Source organism: Mirounga leonina, unplaced genomic scaffold, assembly GCF_011800145.1.
Source record: "Mirounga leonina isolate KUSES-001 unplaced genomic scaffold, KU_Mleo_1.0 Mir_175, whole genome shotgun sequence".
Classification (NCBI taxonomy): Eukaryota; Metazoa; Chordata; class Mammalia; order Carnivora; family Phocidae; genus Mirounga; species Mirounga leonina.
In genome coordinates this window covers 30,504,023-30,523,120 of record NW_023270453.1, presented here as the reverse complement: position 1 = coordinate 30,523,120, position 19,098 = coordinate 30,504,023, and the positions used below count along the sequence as shown (strand labels likewise).

General features: G+C 43.2%; 1 protein-coding gene across 4 annotated transcripts in view; it reads left to right on the top strand.

The window, feature by feature from the left end:
- Window positions 1–19,098, top strand: part of TXNDC11 (thioredoxin domain containing 11) — a 59,196-nt gene that overhangs the window by 22,756 nt on the left and 17,342 nt on the right. For all 4 annotated transcript variants that reach the window (XM_035022286.1, XM_035022287.1, XM_035022285.1 and 1 more), the window contains 2 exons: window positions 1,174–1,267; window positions 16,965–17,077. In XM_035022286.1, coding sequence (XP_034878177.1) covers window positions 1,174–1,267; window positions 16,965–17,077 — 207 coding nt within the window. The remainder of the gene's footprint in view (window positions 1–1,173; window positions 1,268–16,964; window positions 17,078–19,098) is intronic.

The following is a 19,098-nucleotide window of genomic DNA, read 5'->3' as shown; positions in this document are numbered from 1 at the left end:
TTTACAGTGTACTGATGTAAAATTTTACCAACAGATTAAATTTCTACTTTACCTTTGGGATCTGATTTTGTCCCAGTGATCAGATCAGCTCCATTTACTTATTAAGCATGTGCTTTAGGGCCAGAAAGGGGTCTTTACATTTGCCTAGTGCTTTATCAAGCTCATTCTTCTCAGTAACCTTGTGATGAATTGTCCCCATTTGCCAGAGAAGGAGGCTGAGGCTTTCCATTGAAGTGTCCACCCAAGACCATTCAGTGTCAGACTCCAGGCCCAGCACTCTTTCCCCAGGGATCTCACAGTTTGGCTTTTAGGGCAGATACGATTATCACAGGATGCCACCAGACAGAATTTGTGCCACAGGGCCTTCAAGAGAAGGAAGCAGTTACCCTGACGTGGAAGGCAGGATTGGTCTGGTAGGAGACAATTAATTGGTTTGGCAGAACGCAGGGGTGTTCTGTGCTAAAGCTTAGATAAGTGGATTGAGCAGGTGGAAAGAAACTTGTGGGAGTGGAGGAGCAAGAGGGTAAGAGATGGGCCTTCCACAGACTGACCTGACCAGAGAGGAAGGTTGTCATTGTATAATGTGGGGGTCTGGGTATGGGGGCAAAGAGCCCCTGGAAGGATGACCTTGAACACTAGCTGAGCCAGTCTCATTTAACCTGATTTCCCTAAGTGTGAAGGCATGTTTAGAGTAAATGAGAGGAAGTGATTGAGGAAGAAATCTGAGAAAGGTTATAAAGAAATCATTGATTTAGTTTGCCTAGAGGCACTAAACAAAAGGCATGAGTTACTCGTCTTGATGGTGAGGTTTCTAGCCAGGGATCTAGAAGAACTCTAAGCAGGGCGCCTGGGTGGCTCAGATCGTTAAGCGTCTGCCTAAGAACTGTAAGCAGAGGGTGGAGAGATCGATCCACTTAGGGAGAGGGAAGGAAGTTTCAGCTCTGAATGCCCCTGTGAACGCTCTGCGTCTCCATCCCTTACCCTGTTGGTTGTGTAGATGGAGGGAAAGCTCAGTACTGTTCGCAACTTTGTTCATGTGGTTAGCCTTCTTAAAAAATGAAACACAACAAATTGCAGTTGCCAAATAATGATGGCATGTCCAGATATAAAATATTCCTGTGACGCAGTGGCCTCTGGTCCCTCAGTCACCTCATTCTGCTCTTGTTCCTGCAGCCTGGAGTCCTCGGCTACTTTGAGTTCAGTGGCTCGCCCCAGCCTCCTGGTTATCTGACCTTCTTCACTTCAGCACTGCACTCACTAAAGAAAGGTAAAAATAATTCCTATCCAGACATTGGTACTTGCAACAAATGTGTGTATATTTAGATCTTCTTTTACACATGTTACCCTTATGATTCTATATTTAAATTTCCCAATTCCTTTTCTCTGTATTTATATAAAATACACTGTTTTGTGTTCTGTTGGCAAACAAAATACTATGCTATTTCAAATACAGTCTAGTCTCTAAGATTTGTAGCTTTTTAAACTGTGGTTTGATCATACTGTGTCTGCAATTATATATTTTGCAGTTGAAAATTTATACCATAACCTTTCTGAGTGTATAGTTACAAGTTTTGGTCAGAATTTTAGTGGTTATATTACCAGTTGGATATACCATAATTTGGGAATACATTTCCTTTGGGGAGTATTTTTACAAGTATAAAAGTCATATCACATTACAGCATAAGTATGCATATATATATATATATGTATGTATATGTATAATTTTGTTTTATTTGTTTATACTCAGCTGAATCATACATTATTTGAGGTCCCTACTTTTTAAATGAAACATTGTGTCCTGCCCATCTTTTCATGTTGTTCCATGTTCTTCTCTGTAACAGTCATGACCTCCTGTCAGTTTTCTGTTGGATACACTTTCATCTGCTCACTTGTCTGTCTTCTCTGATACACTTTCATCTGCTCACTTGTCTGTCTTCTGTTACCGTGCTGGTCCAGGCCCATTCCCCCACCCCTGGACTAGACCAGTGGACCCTCAGCTGGTACCCACTCTTGCCCCTTCTTTCTCACATTAGGGTCCATTCTCCCCAGCCTCTAGGGCCCAGGTCTCCACTTGTCAGACCCCAATTCATCCTTCAGGGTCCAGTCAAATACCACTTCTACAGTTTCCCCCGATCTCAGTTGGGTATCCTATTGCTTCTCATTTGTAGCACTTAACATAGTTTATATTTATGTATGAAGTTATGAGATTTGTTTAATGTCTGTCTTCTTCCTCAGACTGTGCAATTTCTGAGGGTGGGGCCCGTGTCTTCAGGAAGTGCTTTTCCTCCAGCATCTGGCACATAGCAGGGGTTCAGTCACTGTTTGCCAAGTGAGCGATCAGAGTGATGGCTGTGTCATCTTTCCCCCAGTAGATCAACCAAAAATATGTAACTGTCCTTCTGTTACTGGGTATTAGATTGCTTCCATATTTTGAGGGGAGGAGGATTAGAATAGTATACTAGTAATACATCAAACAGTCATATGACTGGCCATTTTAAGATAGACACTGTCTTAGGGTTGTATGCATAGAGAACTACTGCATTCGTGTTTTTCACTAGGGACGTTAAGAGAGGAAATCAGGCTGTCACATAAGTATGTGTCTGTCCACTTGAAAGACTGAGCTGCCCAGATTCAGGTGACTAAGAAGACTTAGTGTGAGTTAAAATTTTGAAAGCAGCATACTGCCAACATAAAAAAGCTTGAGAAGCCGGTACTCAAAAATGTTTTTAGAAAATGAAAGCCCCGGGGCGCCTGGGTGGGTCAGTCGTTAAGCGTCTGCCTTCGGCTCAGGTCATGATCCCAGAGTCCTGGGATCGAGCCCCGCATCGGGCTCCCTGCTCAGCGGGGAGTCTGCTTCTCCTTCTCCGTCTACCACTCTGCCTACTTGTGCTCTCTCTCTGTCAAATAAATAAATAAAATCTTTAAAAAAACAAAAAACAGGGCGCCTGGGTGGCTCAGTTGGTTGAGCGACTGCCTTCAGCTCAGGTCATGATCCTGGAGTCCCTGGATCGAGTCCCGCATCGGGCTCCCTGCTCTGCGGGAGGCCTGCTTCTCCCTCTCCCACTCCCCCTGCTTGTGTTCCCTCTCTTGCTGTGTCTCTCTCTGTCAAATAAATAAAATCTTTAAAAAAAAAAGAAAAAAAAAAAAAAGAAAATGAAAGCCCTGGGGCGCCAAGTGGCTCAGATGGTTAAGCGTCTGCCTTTAGCTCTGGTCGTGATCTCTAGGTCCTGGCATTGAGCCCCGTGTTGGACTCCCAGCTCAGTGTGGAGTCTGCTTCTCCCTCTGCTTCCCCTCCCTGCTCATGCTCTCTCTCTCTCTATCTCTCTGTCTCAAATGAATAAATAAAATCTAAAAAAAGAAAAAAAAATGAAAGCCCCCTCAGAGATCTCAAGCGAAAACTGTACGTGAAAGGCCAGTCTGCAATCACTTCCTCATCGACATGATGGTAGCATTCAAGTTCTTAAGTTGAAGAGGACATTTCGAGATGGTGGAAGGATGTTTTATTATCTGGTTAGCTTATGTTGTGTGCTAATGATTCATCTTAAATTACTTTTTCATTCAGAGGTTTTCAAAATATTACTTCTTTTTTGGAAGAACCTTTCCAAGTACAAGATACAGTAATCTTTTAGCCCCCTTTTTTTCTTTTCTTTTTTTAAGCAAAGGAAGGTGATAAATGGGTAAAAACTATTTGAAGGAACAAAGTAAACCTCTTTGGTCGAATCCCTAATATTGACAAATGATCACAGGCAGTTTCTTCTCAGAATAAATCTAGTCTCTGATTACCTTGGCTACATTTCTTCCCTAGCTTGTGACTCTAGTGGGGTCTGGTAAAATCCTTTTGCATATGAACTTTGCAAGAGCGGAGATTCATTCTAATTCATCATTTTTCACTTCGTTTTTGTGGGTAAGCTCTCACTTAAGTTTAATGAACCATTTTTAGAAGAAAAAGACAAGTTTGGAATGATGACTTCCCATAATATGTGCACTAAAACCTTGCTTTGGGCATATGGTTTTTTCCTCCACTTTTCTTTCTCATACCCAGAAGTCAGACAGTATTTTACTTATTAATAGTAGCTGTTCAGTAAGAGAAATGTGTGCACACTTTTTTTTTAATGTTATAGTTTGAAATGTAAATTATAGGTCAAGGTTGTATTTAGATTGTGTACAACAAATTGAGGCCTAAGGCACATTTGCCTCACTTAACAATTGGTTATGGAGAGCTTAACTAAAGAAGTGTTTAGTCTGTTGTGGTAGAAAGCAGATGTCCTGGTTTAACATGCCACAAGTGTTTACAGAATGCACGTATCTTTCCATTGCCTTTATTTTTTTTAATTGTCTTAGAAATAGCCAGGACGCTCTCTGACATTTGTCTTAAGGTAGCTGGCTGGCATGAGTGGACAAGTATTTTGAGAACGTACCGTGTCTAGGTGTGGAGGGTGTGCTATGAGAGAGTACATGCCTACCTCAAGAATGCGTGAGTTTAGTTGTTTTTTTTTTTTAAAGATTTTATTTATTTATTTGAGACAGAGAGAATGGGAGAGAGAGAGCACATGAGAGGGGGGAGGGTCAGAGGCAGAAGCAGGCTCCCTGCCGAGCAGGGAGCCCGATGCGGGACTCGATCCAGGGACTCCAGGATCATGACCTGAGCCGAAGGCAGTCGCTTAACCAACTGAGCCACCCAGGCGCCCCTGCGTGAGTTTAGTTGTAAGATCTGCTTCCGTGGTACTTTGCTCCCTCCCTTAAGACCGTTTCTGTAACATTTGATACTTTTACACATTATTGTAAGGGAATTAGGGAAAATTGGCTTTCCGCCTGAGCACTTAATAGTGATTGCTTTCTCTTTTTGTTGTTTTAACTGTTTCCTTTCATCTCAGTTATCTGGGTCCTTCACCCCTTGATTGCAGTCTTGGTGCTGATCTCTCTGTTGATGGAGGCCTGCCTGTTAGGTGGTGGGGGCGGTGCTGCTTTGTCATATTTCTGTCCGTTATTTTCCTGGCTGTGTTACTGTCACCGTTTTTTATATAGCAGTTCTGTATTTTCTTTCTTTCTTTCTTTCTTTTTTTTTTTTTTTTAGATTTTATCTATTTATTAGAGAGAGAGAGTGAGAGAGAGTGCACAAGAGGTGGTAGGGTCAGAGGGAGAAGCAGACTCCCCACTGAGCAGGGAGTCCGATGCGGGACTCGATCCCGGGACACCAGGATCATGACCTGAGCCGAAGGCAGTTGCTTAACCAACTGAGCCACCCAGGCACCCAGCAGTTCTGTGTTTTCATGTAGTTTAATCTGTGGTTCTTTTTCTCGATTTCAGTGTTGTAGTTAAAAGGTTGAATGAATGACTATAATAAAGGGCACTTGACCTTGAAATTGCTCAAGTGAGAGTGATTGAAGCAGTGAGATACTAAGTCACTTTGGATCCCTTCCCACCACCACCACTTCTCCTCGTGCCTGGCCTTTTGGGTTCCTTAGACCAGGGTGTAGGCATCGCTCACGACAGGACTGCGTTGGCCCCTTCCTGAAGCATTCTTCTTTCTCTGTCTTTCCACTGTCTTTTCTCTGTCCCCTGACACTGGAATCCTAAGGAACTGAACTGAAATTCACATGGTACTTAAATGTTACCTTGAAATACACTAATCCATTAACTAAGGATGTCGTTTCTACTTTATTCTGCCACCGTTAGGAATTCCTAAACTTAGTTGACTGGGGAACCTTGTGGCCTTAGTTTTCTAAGGAACACCCTTTGGGAACTACTGTTGTAATGAATTTTTTAAAGAGGAATTTATTAGAGGACGAACTGCTAATTCCAGTGTAGGGTCTCTCTACTCCACCAGGTGGCGTCCAGTGGAGCTGTGCTTTGCTGGTAGAATTGAGTCAGGATGCATACAAAGCGCTCTCCTCCATATCCTTGTTCATGAATAAAGCTTTTTTGGGAGCACTTTTCTGTTAGATTGTGAAATTTTATGTAATATCCGGAAGTCCAGAGAGGAGGATTTTCTTATTCTGTAAGTGACACACATTCTTAAAGGTATTGAGAAAACAAGGGACTGATTTCTTAGGCAAGGTTGATTCTGAGATTGCTTTTTTTTTTTCCTTGGGTTCCTGGATCTAACTCTTGAGAGTTTGGATCAGGCATTGGGTTTAACAGTTCTCTGTGAATGAAATAGGTTCTAGGATTGCTTGGTATTCTTAGATAATCTCATTCATTGTCACTGTACTTGTAGAGGGAAATCTTTTCCTGTCTCCTTGAGTTCTAAGGCCCTCTGGGTACTGATTAATACACATTAGCGTAAGTTAGAAATTCCATACTTTTTGTTCCTGTGCCTAAAACTGACTTTTTTTTGTGATGTTGCTATCATTTTAGCAAGGATGTCCTCCTCATGTTTCACAGGAGATGCTTTTCTTCCCCTTGTGGCTTATCTCTTAAGCCTTGTAAATACCGCTAGGTAAGAATTAAGGCCAGACCTCCCCGCATAAGTTATATTCAGAAACATGACTTTTTAATTCAACAAATATTTGAGGATCTACTATGTGCTCCAACTAGAAAGATGAAAAAAAAACTAGTTCCCCAACATACAGTACCACCAGAGAGTGAGGCAGACAGGCAGGCTTGCCTACAATGTGAGACTGGGGACAGGTTTGTGACAGGTTGTTGGAGTGTGGAGGCGGGACATCCACATCAGATCACGGATAGTTCAGAGGAAGTGGTGCTGGGGTGGGGAGGTTTTCCGGGAGAATGAGGTGTCAGCCTTCAGGTAAGTGTGTAAGGAACTAGAAGGAAGATAGAGAGGGGCTCTGGAAAGCAAAAGGTATGCAGGAAGCTCCAAACCAAATTTAGTCATTTATAGATATTTAGATTCCTTGAACCTATGTATTTTAAAAATAGGACCATCTTCACTTTCTGTTTTGTGATCTTCTCTACTTTTGGAAGATTGTCCTTTTTAGGGAGTGTGTGTGTATCCTATTTCTTCAAGGTTTTTGGTTTGCTTCTTTGATGTTTTTGAAGCTAAGATAAGATTCCAGACAAAGAACCAAAAATATTTAAATCTTAAAAAACTCTCAGGGATCACCTTCTATAATAAAGTCACAAGCTTACAGTGAAACAACTCAGTGCAGACAAACCCAGTTCTGGTCTCTACTTGACCACTTTTTATGTAAAGGTGGGTATGGTAAGCTCTTACTAGGCTGAGCCCTTCCGTTAGTCAAGCCCTTTATCTGGATGATGCAATCTTCACTCTTTGAAGTAGAAACTGTGAATATGTCATTGTGACTGTCTCTGGTGAGGAAACAGGCTCTGAGGAGACTGTTAACTGACCCGAGGTCACTGTGGCGGGCAGAATGGTGGCTCCCCAGAGATGCCCCTGTTCTAATCACCAGAACCTATGAACATGGTGCGTCGCATGGCAAGGGAGAATTGAGGTTGCATGTGGAATTGGGTTGCTAATCAGCTGACCTTGAGAACAGGAGATTATCCTGGATTATCTGAGTGGGCCCAGTGTCATCAGGAGGATCCTTAAAATTGGAATTGAGAGGCAAAGAACAGTGTCAAAGTGATGCAATTTGAGAAGGACTTGTCCAGCCCTTGCTGTCTTTGAAGGTGGGAGGGGCCACAAGCCAAGGAGTGCAGGCAGCCTGTGGAGGCTGGTGACCGGAAGGAGATGGATTCTCCCCAAGAGCCAGAGGGATCATGCCCTACTGACACCTTGATTATAGCCCTTGAGGCCCGTTTTGGACTTCTGACCTCCAGAACTGTGAGGTAAATAGTCTTTCTAATCTACTAAATTTGTGGTAATTTGTGACAGTAGAGGTAGCAAATGAATACAGTCGCATACCAGTAAATGAGCTGGGATAGGAACCCAGGACCATGTTACTCCCATTTACTGTTGTACACTCCTGGGATGAGGCAGGGGGCACAGGATGGTGATTCCTGCCTCCTGGCCTTTGCCCATGATACTGCTTTAACTAGAATACCTTTCCCTAGTTAATATCCACCTCCCTAATTTTTCAAGGCCTAGCTGAAGTCCTTGGGGTATTTATAAATTCTGCCTCGCTAGCATAATGTCTAGTACATTACGGGCATCAAATGGAGATTTCCATACCACCGGTCCTTTCCTGGAGCTCACGAGTTGGCTGTGCACCCACTTAGCAACTAGTATTATTTTCTAATTTTCCCCTGAACTTTATTAGTATCTTCCTAACAAGAAGTTCCCATAGGCCCGGACTGAGTCTCTTAATAAGTCATTTTAGTAGCCGGTGTCCTGTGTGACCCATGACCCCTTCCAACTGGTCTTCATGTTCCCTGTCTGGAAGATGAGGGAGCTGTGCCCTGATCGCCTCTAAAAGACACTTCAGCTTGAGAATGCACTGGCCCTTGGCCTGTTTTTGTAGGCCTGGGAGGTAAGAATTGCTTTCATATTTGTAAAGGGTTGTTTGCAAGAAAAAAATAAAAAAAGAACGTGTGACCCTTGTGCTAGACCCTAGTAAGAACAGCCTTAAATGGGGATGGAGGAGGGATTTGTAAGCGGATGGGTTTCTTTTGTGAAGTCTTTCCTTCCCTGAAGGTGTTAAAACAAAAAGGAATTTAATTGAAATACGTGTGAGAGGGGCGCCTGGGGTGGCTCAGTCGGTTAAGCAGCTGCCTTTGGCTCAGGTCATGATCCCAGGGTCCTGGGATTGAGCCCCACATCGGGCTCCCTGCTCTGCGGGAAGCCTGCGTCTCCCTCTCCCACTCCCCCTCCTTGTGTTCCTGCTCTTGCTCTCTCTCTCTCCGTCAAATAAATAAATAAAATCTTAAAAAAAAAAAAAAAAAAAGAAATACGTGTGAGAGAAGTACTTGATCATTTTAATATTGTGCTTTGGTGAAATACGGATGGTGTGAGGGTGTTTACTGTCATTAGTATATGTGACAGTGCATATTTAGCTCTGCAGTTTGTGTTCCCCTAAAACAACATATTTGGAACTGCATTTCTCTCCTCCCTAACTCACAAGAAATTAAAAGTCCCAGTGAAGGAGTTCTGTGTTTACTTAGCATTTAGCCATATTGTGGCAGGCACCAGAATGTGCATGTCTCTGTGGTGCCCAAATGCCAGAGAATTTTCTGGATAATTGTTTTGTGCTTTATATTAAGAATTTTGAAAATACACAAGGCTCAGAGTCAAATTTCTAGTGACAAAATGCAAGTAATTGTTATAGTTCGTATGTTGGATGCAAACATTTCTGTAGTCTATTACATTTCTTTGAAGGTTTTTTTTCATTTGGATGGATGTATTTATTATTGGAAATGTGGGAAGTCATCCACTGAATAATTATAAATCACTATATAAATGCTAAGTAACACGGGGACGGGTTGTTACCCTTTTTATGTATTCCTGTTGTTTCCCTTTTCCTGCCTTGTCTAAAACCTTGGAAAGAAGAGTGGGAAAGCAGTTCATAAAAATGGCAGAGTATAGAGTAAAGTGAGGCTTGTTTCCAGGGTGGAAGGTACCATGATGCAGGTTTGCTTTTTGGAAATGTCACTACTTCCCAGAGTAAAGAAGGGAAAGAAATTTTCCCAGGGAGTCAGTGACTTCTTAGCCATGCTGGTGAAAAGCCACAGGACTTAATCCAGTGGTATTTAGTTTTGAAGTATCATGCTTTATTTATTAGCCGTTCTCCTCATGAGTATTTTACATGACCTGATACTCCATTTTATTCCACAATCCCTAAGAGATTAGCTCACACAGATGTCTGCTGGATAGCACATGGCCAGTCCTGGTATAAAAATTTCCTCACTGCTCAGCTCCAGCATTTCTCTTCATTCTTTGAGTATATCCTTGGGTGCCTTACTTTGCACTGCACCAAGTGCTGTTAGCTCTAGGCCTCTGAGAGAGAATTAATTTCAGATGCTCAGCAGTTTATACAAGGTCTAGAGATCCACCTTTTCCTTTCTGAAGGAGAGATAAGGTCACACTTTTAAAAATAAAATTAATAATTCTCTGCTGTTGGAGGGGTTCTTGTGGGAAAAAAAATGTAAGAAATATTCTCTTAGGTGTCCTTCCCAGATCATTGACCATTATTAAGACTTGCTATTGGGTTTATCATATCAGCCTAAGTTTCTTCCCGAGTTTACATGAATCTTGCTTTTTCACAATTACCACCCTGGCATAGTCCAATAGAAATATAACATGAACCACATAGGTATTTTAAAATTTTCTGGTTGGCTACATTAAAAGTTAAGAAGAAGTTGGTAAAAATAACTTATGTATATAAAATAATACATTTAACCCACTGTATCCAAATTATTACCATTTTAACATACAATCAATATAAAAGCTGTTGAGATATTATATATATACATATTTTTGAACCTAGTCTTTTATACTTTTACACTAGTTATTTATACTTTTACATTTAACAGCACATTTTAATTCAGATGCTGAAATTTCATTGGAAGTACTTAATCTGTATTTAGATTACATAAAGATTACGGTGGGAAAATGATTTACATACTCAAGTTGTTTTAAACATACTTAAAAGTTTTCTAATGACTGAGTTGAGTCGGTCAATTTGATTTAAAATTAAATTAGTTAAGGGGCACCTGGGTGGCTCAGTCGTTAAGCGTCTGCCTTTGGCTCAGGTCATGATCCCAGGGTCCTGGAATCGAGCCCCGCATTGGGCTCCCTGCTCAGCGGGAGGCCTGCTTCTCCCTCTCCCACTCCCCCGTTTGTGTTCCCTCTCTCGCTGTGTCTATCAAATAAATAAAATCTTAAAAAAAAAAATTAAATCATTTAAAATGAAATAAAGTTAAAAATCTAGTCCTTCACTCACATTTATTTATTTTAAGATTTTATTTATTTATTTATTGGGGGGGAACAAGTAGGGGGAGGGGTAGAGGGAGAAGCAGACTCGCCTGCCGAGCAGGGAGCCTGATGCAGGGCTCGATCCCAGGACCCTGGGATCATGACCTGAGCTGAGGGCAGACGCTTAACGACTGAGCCACCCAGGTGCCCCTCACTCGCATTTAAAGTGCACATTAGCCATATGTTGCTAGTGGCTAATGTATAGGACCGTGCAATTCTGGACATAGGCCTCATTATCCAAGTGTCCAAGGGTAAAGCAATTTTTTCTTGAGCTACTGAGTCTCCTGCGAGCACATCCCTGAGTTAATATTTCAGATTCGTGTCCCTGGTTATCTGTTAGTTGGTGAGTGTGAGTTGTGTAACTTTGCTTCAGGCAAATTTATTATTATTATTATTATTACTATTTTTTTGAGAGAGCTCAAGAGAGCGTGTGCACAAGTGTGCGAGTGGGGGAGGGGGAGGGGGAAAGGGAGGGAGATTTTTTTTTTTTAAAGGTTTTATTTATTTGAGACAGAGATAGCGAGAGAGAGCACGAGCAGGGGGTGGGGGTGGAGAGGGAGAATCAGGCTCCCCGATGAGCAGGGAGCCCGAAGTGGGGCTCAATCCCAGGACTCTGGAATCATGACCTGAGCCGAAGGCTGATGCCCAACCAACTGAGCCGCCCCGGCGCCCCAGGGAGAGAGACTCTTAAGCAGATTCCATGCTGAGTGCAGAGCCTGCTCGGGGCTCGATCTCATGACCTGAACCGAAATCAAAAGTTAGATACTCAACCGTCTCAGCCACCCAGGTACCCCTATTAGTAATTTTAAAACCGTTGAAAATCTGTTCTCTTTCTTAATAAAGGAAACTGTTTGTTACTCTTTCTGGACTGTTTGAGAATTTTAACATTTTGCCTCCTTGAGGTAGTAGATTTTCCCTCAGTATATGTGCTTTACCCCAATACTAAACTGAAGTTTTCATATTAAAAATTGAATTTAAGGCAAGTGGTTTTAAGCAAAATAAAATAGTCTGATATTAAAATGTTATGCAAAAGCCCCAAAACAAAAGTCTTGATGTAAACCAGAAAGATCGCGATGAGCCAGATGCATCTGAGTAGAAGCCAGATGGAATTTCAGATTCTTCCATCCTGGATGTGTCTTTGGTGGTTGCCATGAGGTAAATGGTGACAGTGGTGTTTGGAAGGCACGGGAAGGTCAACAGAAGCTATATACCTAAGGGGAGTGTGGGAAGCAGGGGTGGAGCTTTCCGTTAGTGGCAGAGAACAACCCCAACCTCAAAGATAGCAAGGGGTAAACCTGTATAAGTACTGAAAGTAGACAAGATTTTTTTTTTAAGATTTTATTTATTAATTTAAGACATACAGATAGAGAGCGTGAGCAGGGGAAGAGGCAGAGGGAGAGGGAGAAGCCGACTCCCCGCTGAACCAGTAGCCTGATGTGGGGCTCGATCCCAGGACTCTGGGATCATGACCTGAGCCGAAGGCAGACGCTTAGCCATCTGAGCCACCCAGGCGCCCCTGAAAGTAGACAAGATTAATGGATCAAATCAAGGTCATTTATTATTCAGAGCACACAAACAGTGATGTGGTGCCGTAGGCCTAGATGGTGGCTGTGTTTGTGGTGGGCTGCCTTGTAGCTGAGGGACCCAGAGCCAGGGACTCAGCACCTTTTGTAGCAAGCGGCCAATAAGCCAGTCTTCATGCTGTGGTCAACTCGACCTCCTTAGCTGCCTGACTGACCAGCTACAGAAACTGGTTTTAACTACTGGTTTTACCCCGACGTTCTTTCCTGGTCTTGGTACATCTTGCAAGTGGTCTTTGTGACGCCTTTCACTAAATGATTAATAGAGACTTGAAACTGGCCAGTTACCTGGCTAAGAAGAGTTTATTGAGATTTTTAAAAAAATTAATTGAACAGGATGTATGTCATTGTTGGACCTTATTTTGGTGGGGGAGGGGAAAGCGTTATTTCAAATTTATTTTTATTTTTTATTTTTTTAAAGATTTTTATTTATTTATTTGACAGAGAGAGAGAGGGAACACAAGCAAGGGGAGTGGGAGAGGGAGAAGCAGGCTCCCCGCGGAGCAGGGAGCCCGATGCGGGACTCGATCCCAGGACCCTGGGATCATGACCTGAGCCGAAGGCAGACGCTCAATGACTGAGAGACCCAGGCGCCCCCCAAATTTATTTTTAATTCAACGAATTCAGAGTCCTTAATTAAAATATTGAAGCTTCACCACCTTTAGGACAAAATTACTCATTTTAGAAATGACAGAGACTCCTACTGTAGAAAGCCTTGGAGCCCTTGCTTAACAGAGAATGTTCTGGATGTGGAGGTGAGAAGCGTTATTTTTTTGTGTGTCTTTCTTAACACTATAAACTTCTTCTGCTAATTCAAGTACTCCTTGTACACATGACAGTGCAAATTTAAGTGGCCTCTTCTAGCAAGGTTTCCGCTATATGCAGGAACTTAAAATAGATGTGTGAATTTCATAGATATCTCTGTATGTGAAAAGTAAAGTTTTAAAATTGTGATATGTTTGGACATGTTTGAATCTGCTGTGTGCAGGCAGGCTGTCCCTTCTTAATGCAGTTAAACAGGTTTTTTGAACAGGCCCTTTCAACTTTTGGATCAGCCTGTCACTTTATTTTTTTTTTTAAACATTTTATTTATTTATTCATAAGAGACAGAAGAGAGAGGCAGAGGGAGAAGCAGGTTCCCCGCTGAGCAGGGAGCCTGATGTGGGACTCGATCCCAGGACCCTGGGATCATGACCTGAGCTGAAGGCAGACACTTAACCATCTGAGCCACCCAGGCGCCCAGCCTGTCACTTTTTATTCCTCTGCTCCGATAAGTCATGTTGGTGACACTGGCTGGCTATCAAGTGTATTTCCTCAGTGGCTGCTTTTCCTTCTCTTTTCTCTTTTTAGCCGTGGCTGTCCACCAAGATTCAGCCTTCTTCTGGAGAGTGGTGCCTTCTAACCCTCTCTTACGTCCTGCTTTTTCTTCTGACAGCTTTGGCATCTGAACTTAAATGTTATGCCATTTTTTAAAATCCAGATTTTGAGCTAATTTTATACTTGTAGAAAAGTTGCAGAAATAGGACTGGGAGTTCCTCTGTTTTCTTCCTTCACCTCGCTTCCCCCAATGTTAAGATGTTATATAACCAACCATTTGTGACGGTGCTTTGGTCAAAACTAAGAAATTACCATTGGTACAGTATCATTAACTGAACCACAGGCCTTATTTAAATTTTGCCAGTGTCTTCATGAAATGTTTCTTTTCTGTTCTAGGACCCAATATGGGATCCCACATCACATTTAGTTCTTTTTTCTCCTTAGTCTCTTCCAACTGATGACAACTCCTTAGTCTTCCCATGTCTTGTGTGAACTTGACCCTTTTCAGGAACACTGGTCATTGTTCATCTTGTTGCTCAAAGAGCTCCAGCTCTCGCCTTTAGGAGTGTCTTGGGTCAGCTCCTGTGTCCTTTGAACATGCTCTGTCCTTTATTGTGACACAAGCTGTTTCCATCTCCTTCTGTGCTTCCCTTGCCCCAGCTCTGGAATCAGCCTCTTCTCCAGGGAGCCCTGGTTTCTTTTATGGAAGAAAGGCAATTAGAAACCAAGACTGGGGTGCTGAGTATGCTCTTTGGTATCGGGTGTCATGACTTGTAGGCCCTTTCAGGGGGCAGAGCAAGGACATGTATATATTTACACCCGCGCGTATGCCTACGTCTGTAGTTCTCTGTTGTGTGTGTGTGAGAAAAGCCCTAAGTTTATACTAATTCCCTCTGATTCCAATCTAACACCAGAGTGTAGCTTTCTTTATTAATGTGTAACTTTCTCCACCCACCCCGAGAAGCCTGGCTCTCATTGTCCTTAGTTCTACGGTACTCAGTCTAAGATACTGTTCCAGTTACTCGTTCTTTCTCCCTACCCCTCCACCCTTCCACCGTGGTGTGATAGTTAAGTTTATTTGTTAGTGCTTGTGTTCCACATTGGGCACCCCCACATCTTGGTTGGTTTAATGATTTTTGTTTGTGGGTATGTGAAGGGTGTGAAACATCGCTTGGGCTCTGAGAGTCCCGATAGGAAAAGGTGTCCCCGGAGGAGGAGCGTCAGGCTGCCTCACCCCTGTTTCCCGACCCCTTTCCCATCCTTGCCCATCCTTGCCCCCCGCCCCCCATACCTAACCAGTCTCTGTCGTTACTGACTTACCCTTCCTGTTTCTTTGGTTTTGTGCCATTTTAAACTCGTCAGATTTGTATGAAAGGTGGTCTCAGGTATTGCCACGCCCGCTTTCTCCCTCTTGGCCACTCGTCCAAGAGCAAGGCGACACCCCTGCTGCAGAGTGGGACTGGGGTGGGTGAAGCTGGAAACTTGGTGTGTTTTAGTACTTTCATATTTTTACATTTTGGCTACTTAGATAGAACTTGGTTATATTTAAAGTTAACTGGTATCTTATTTAACATCCAATAAAGCAGAAGGGGGCTAGGAAAGAGGGTACCTTTTCCTACACCATCTTATCCACTCGCCTTTTTTTTTTTTAAGATTTTATTTATTTATTTGAGAGAGAGAGAGAGAGAGATCACAAGTAGGCAGACAGGCAGGCAGAGGGAGAGGGAGAAGCAGGCTCCCCGCTGGGCACAGAGCCCGATGTGGAGCTCGATCCCAGGACCCTGGGATCATGACCTGAGCCGAAGGCAGATGCTCAACCATCTGAGCCACCCCGGCGTCCCTCCACTTGCCTTTAATACTAGATATTTTAGTCAATTTTTAGCCGCACAAATACTACATCTACTCCTTGAGGGAAAGAAGAGAAAGCTTACACATAAGGATAAGGTCCCCTCTGATCTCTATCCCCCACATAAAACTATTTTTATTATCCTTTCAGAGTCTTTATACTTTTTTTAAACATACGTTCCTGTAGGGAAAAAATAATGTATGTTGTTTTATAAGGTGTGAGGTTTTGTGTGTGTTTTTTTTAACCGATAAAAAGGTATACTTTACCTTTCTTCAGCTTGCTTTTTCACTCACGTGTCAAGAAAAATGTTCGTGCCGTACAGATAGCCCCCCTCCATTGTTCTGAACATCTGCCAGAGTACTTCTGGTGACGGTCCGTGTGTGTGGCTCAGAGCGCCCGGGTGCGGATCAGCAGCGGGGCTCGGGGCTGCAGCCTCTGCCCGCATCTCATGGCGAGCAGCACACCCCGTGCTCTCCCGAGTGGCCGCCACGTTCCGTGTCCCGCCAGCATCATATCAGAGTGACCTTTCTCTACTGGCCACCAACACTTGGTATTTCCTGCGTCTCAAATTTGGGGCAGTTTGAGGGTAGAGAGGGGTACTTTGTTTTAATTCGCTTTCCTCCCTCTAAGTAGGGAGGTTGAGTGTATTTTCATGTAATTATTAGCCTTTTGCATTTTTTTCTGTGGTTTGCCCATTTTTAACTGCTTTCTTTCTCTTATTTATTTGTGTGAGTTCTTTGTACATTTTAGATTCATTCATTTAACCAGTGTTTATTGATCTCTTAGATGCCTAGGCACTGCTGTAGGTGCCGGGGTAATAGCAATAAACAAGGTTGCTAATTTCACAGGAGTTAAGAGGAAGTTGGACCAAAGAAAATCAAAATAAATCAAGCAGATTATGTAGATATTAATAAATGCTATAAAAAAAATAGAGTAATGGTAGAGAGAGTGCTCGAGTGGAGAGGAAGCCCCAGTTTGCCCTTAGAGACTTCATCCTCGGAGTATTTGCACTGAGGTGGGATGGTCAGGGAAGGCTTCTTGGAGAAGGTGGGGTTGGAGCTGAGGTCTGAATGGCATGGAGCCAGCCATGGGAGTGTCCAGAGAGAACAGCATGTGCCTGGGCTCTACGGTGGGGTAAATGAGAGACGGGCACGGGGTCACGGGAGAGGAGGTCACATCATCGCAGGTGACCGTGAGGGATGGTCATCAGGAGGAGGCGTGAGGTCTGTTTCAGGAGGAGGTTTCTCCAGCCCCTCCTTTCTTGTCTAGGCTTAGGTGACCGGAAAGAGCTTTGCTCTGGGGATTTGTGCATCAAGACTTGATCATTGGGTTTTGTGGTGGTTTTAAGGCATAGGCTTTTTCTTTAATAAAGGAAAATTTTCTGTTGCAGATTACCTAGGAACAGTACGATTTGGGGTTATCACAAATAAACATCTTGCGAAACTGGTATCCTTAGTACACTCTGGAAGTGTGTATTTACATAGACATTTCAACACATCACTTGTAAGTATTTTGAAATCACATTTATATTAGCGCCGTGGTTCTTAACCTTGTTTAGGTCACAGACTTCTTTGAGAATTGGATAAAATCTGTGGGTGCTCTCTCTAGGAAAGTGTACATGATTTTATATGCAAATTGAGAGTTCTGCAACCCCATGCTAGAGCCCGTACCCCTGTTTATGAACCCCTGCATTAAAGGGCTCTCAAATGTAACATCTAGAAATTCTTTGTTTATATTCTTTGACTCTGGTACAGCCTCGTTAGTTTTCCTCCTTGGATGAAATTGCAGGATTGTTCCGTTGGAGAATTGTTACTCTGGGCCCGTGTTCTCAGAGGTTAAGCTTCCATTGGGCGATGTTCTCTGTTTATTTGTTCCATTCATCAGGAGTACTCATGTGACATGCTCTTCTCCTTAGGTGGTGAAACAGATTTTGAAGTTCTTGTTAAGTCACAGTGAGAAGTTGATAGCTTCTCACCCCAGTGAGCCTTGGTTTTCCATTGTCGTCTTTGTTCCCTGTCTTCATTTGCTTTTGGTGAACCAACCCCAACTCAGCTATTTCTGAGCTTTTGACCTGTATCCTGCTTAGTCCTGTACCTCTGCTCTATTTGTTGCTGCTTCTTCAGTCCCATCACTGAGAGTTTATTTTTCTTAAGTATTTTCTGTCTCTAACTTCACTGACAGTGTGTGTGACTTACAGGTTGAGTGAAGACCAGTATCTGTGTAACCTGTGTACCCAGCCTGTTGAACCTGGGCTCCCCTCAACTCAGCGTGCAAGTCGCATGCCTGTGGGGGGACTGTTAGGCCCTCTCCGGGGTGCTCCCTTGGTTGCCAGTCGCCCTGGCTTCTGCAGCTCCCTAGCAGCCCAGATGCTATGCTGTATTTCTTGTAGTTTGGACTCCAAAAGTCAAATGTGTTTTTGTGTTTCGCAAATAGAAATGTGTACATGATGTTTGAGTATATTTTTTCAAACTCCCGCCATCCCACTTCAAGAGTCACTGCTTTGCTGGTTTCTCTGCTGCCTTCCCGCTCTCCTCGTGCCTCTGAGCTGCTTCTTACTTCCTCTGCTTTCGCTGTCTGTCCCATCTTCCTTCATCCTCCTTTTGTAGCATGCTGTACAACCACCATGTATCGTATGGATTTAGAGGGGAGGGCACTGAGGAAGGAACATGAAACAGAGAAGCTAGGGCTGTGGGAATGGCCCTGGCAAATGCACTGGGCTTACTGCATCAGGTCTGTAGTTCTTAAGGTCATTTGGTTGGTTTAGCAGAATTCCTTTTATCAAATGAACTACTACTGGGATACCAGTATTTTAACATAAAACCAGTGGACATCTTTGTCACGAGGCAATTTAATTCTCTGTTTTGGAGAGTATAAAAGATCTCATTTTGTGGAACCCTCCAAAGCACTTTTTTGGGGAGTTTCATTTGAAACCCAGTGATGCATATTTTTGGAATTTCAAACATAATTTTATGTTGACCTACTTTGGTTGTTACAGAGAAACAAAGCACAAAACCTAAGTGTCTCTTTCCTTCATTCTGTACACATAAGTGTGATCTGTGGTCTTGTACAAGTTGTGGGTCATTCGTGGATTCTTTCAAGTATTTGTTGAGTTCCTGCTGTGTGCCAAGTGTTCTTGTAGTCACTGGGAGTACAGGGGGCCAGAACAGATACAAAGGTCTGCCCTAACGGGGTGGCGGAATGGGGGGGGGTGCTCCTCCCGCCATTATGAGCCAAGTTTTGAGGAACCAGTGTAAAAATCTAAATGATCCTTGGCTTTATAACCTCCTTTCCTGTAGGTGTTCATTGATCCTTTTACAATAATCCTTGTATAAGAACCCAGTAAAATGTAATAGTTCCCTTTGGCCAGGGTGGAAGAGGTCATTGTTGCCAGCAGCAGATTGGGAGAGTTCTTCAGTGGTAGAGGAGTCAGCTGAAGGGGACGGGAGGCATCTGTGACCTGGAAGTCACCTCTCTGCAGCCGCTTCCGCTCTTTCCAACCACTTGTGAGGAAACGCTGTGTCTGG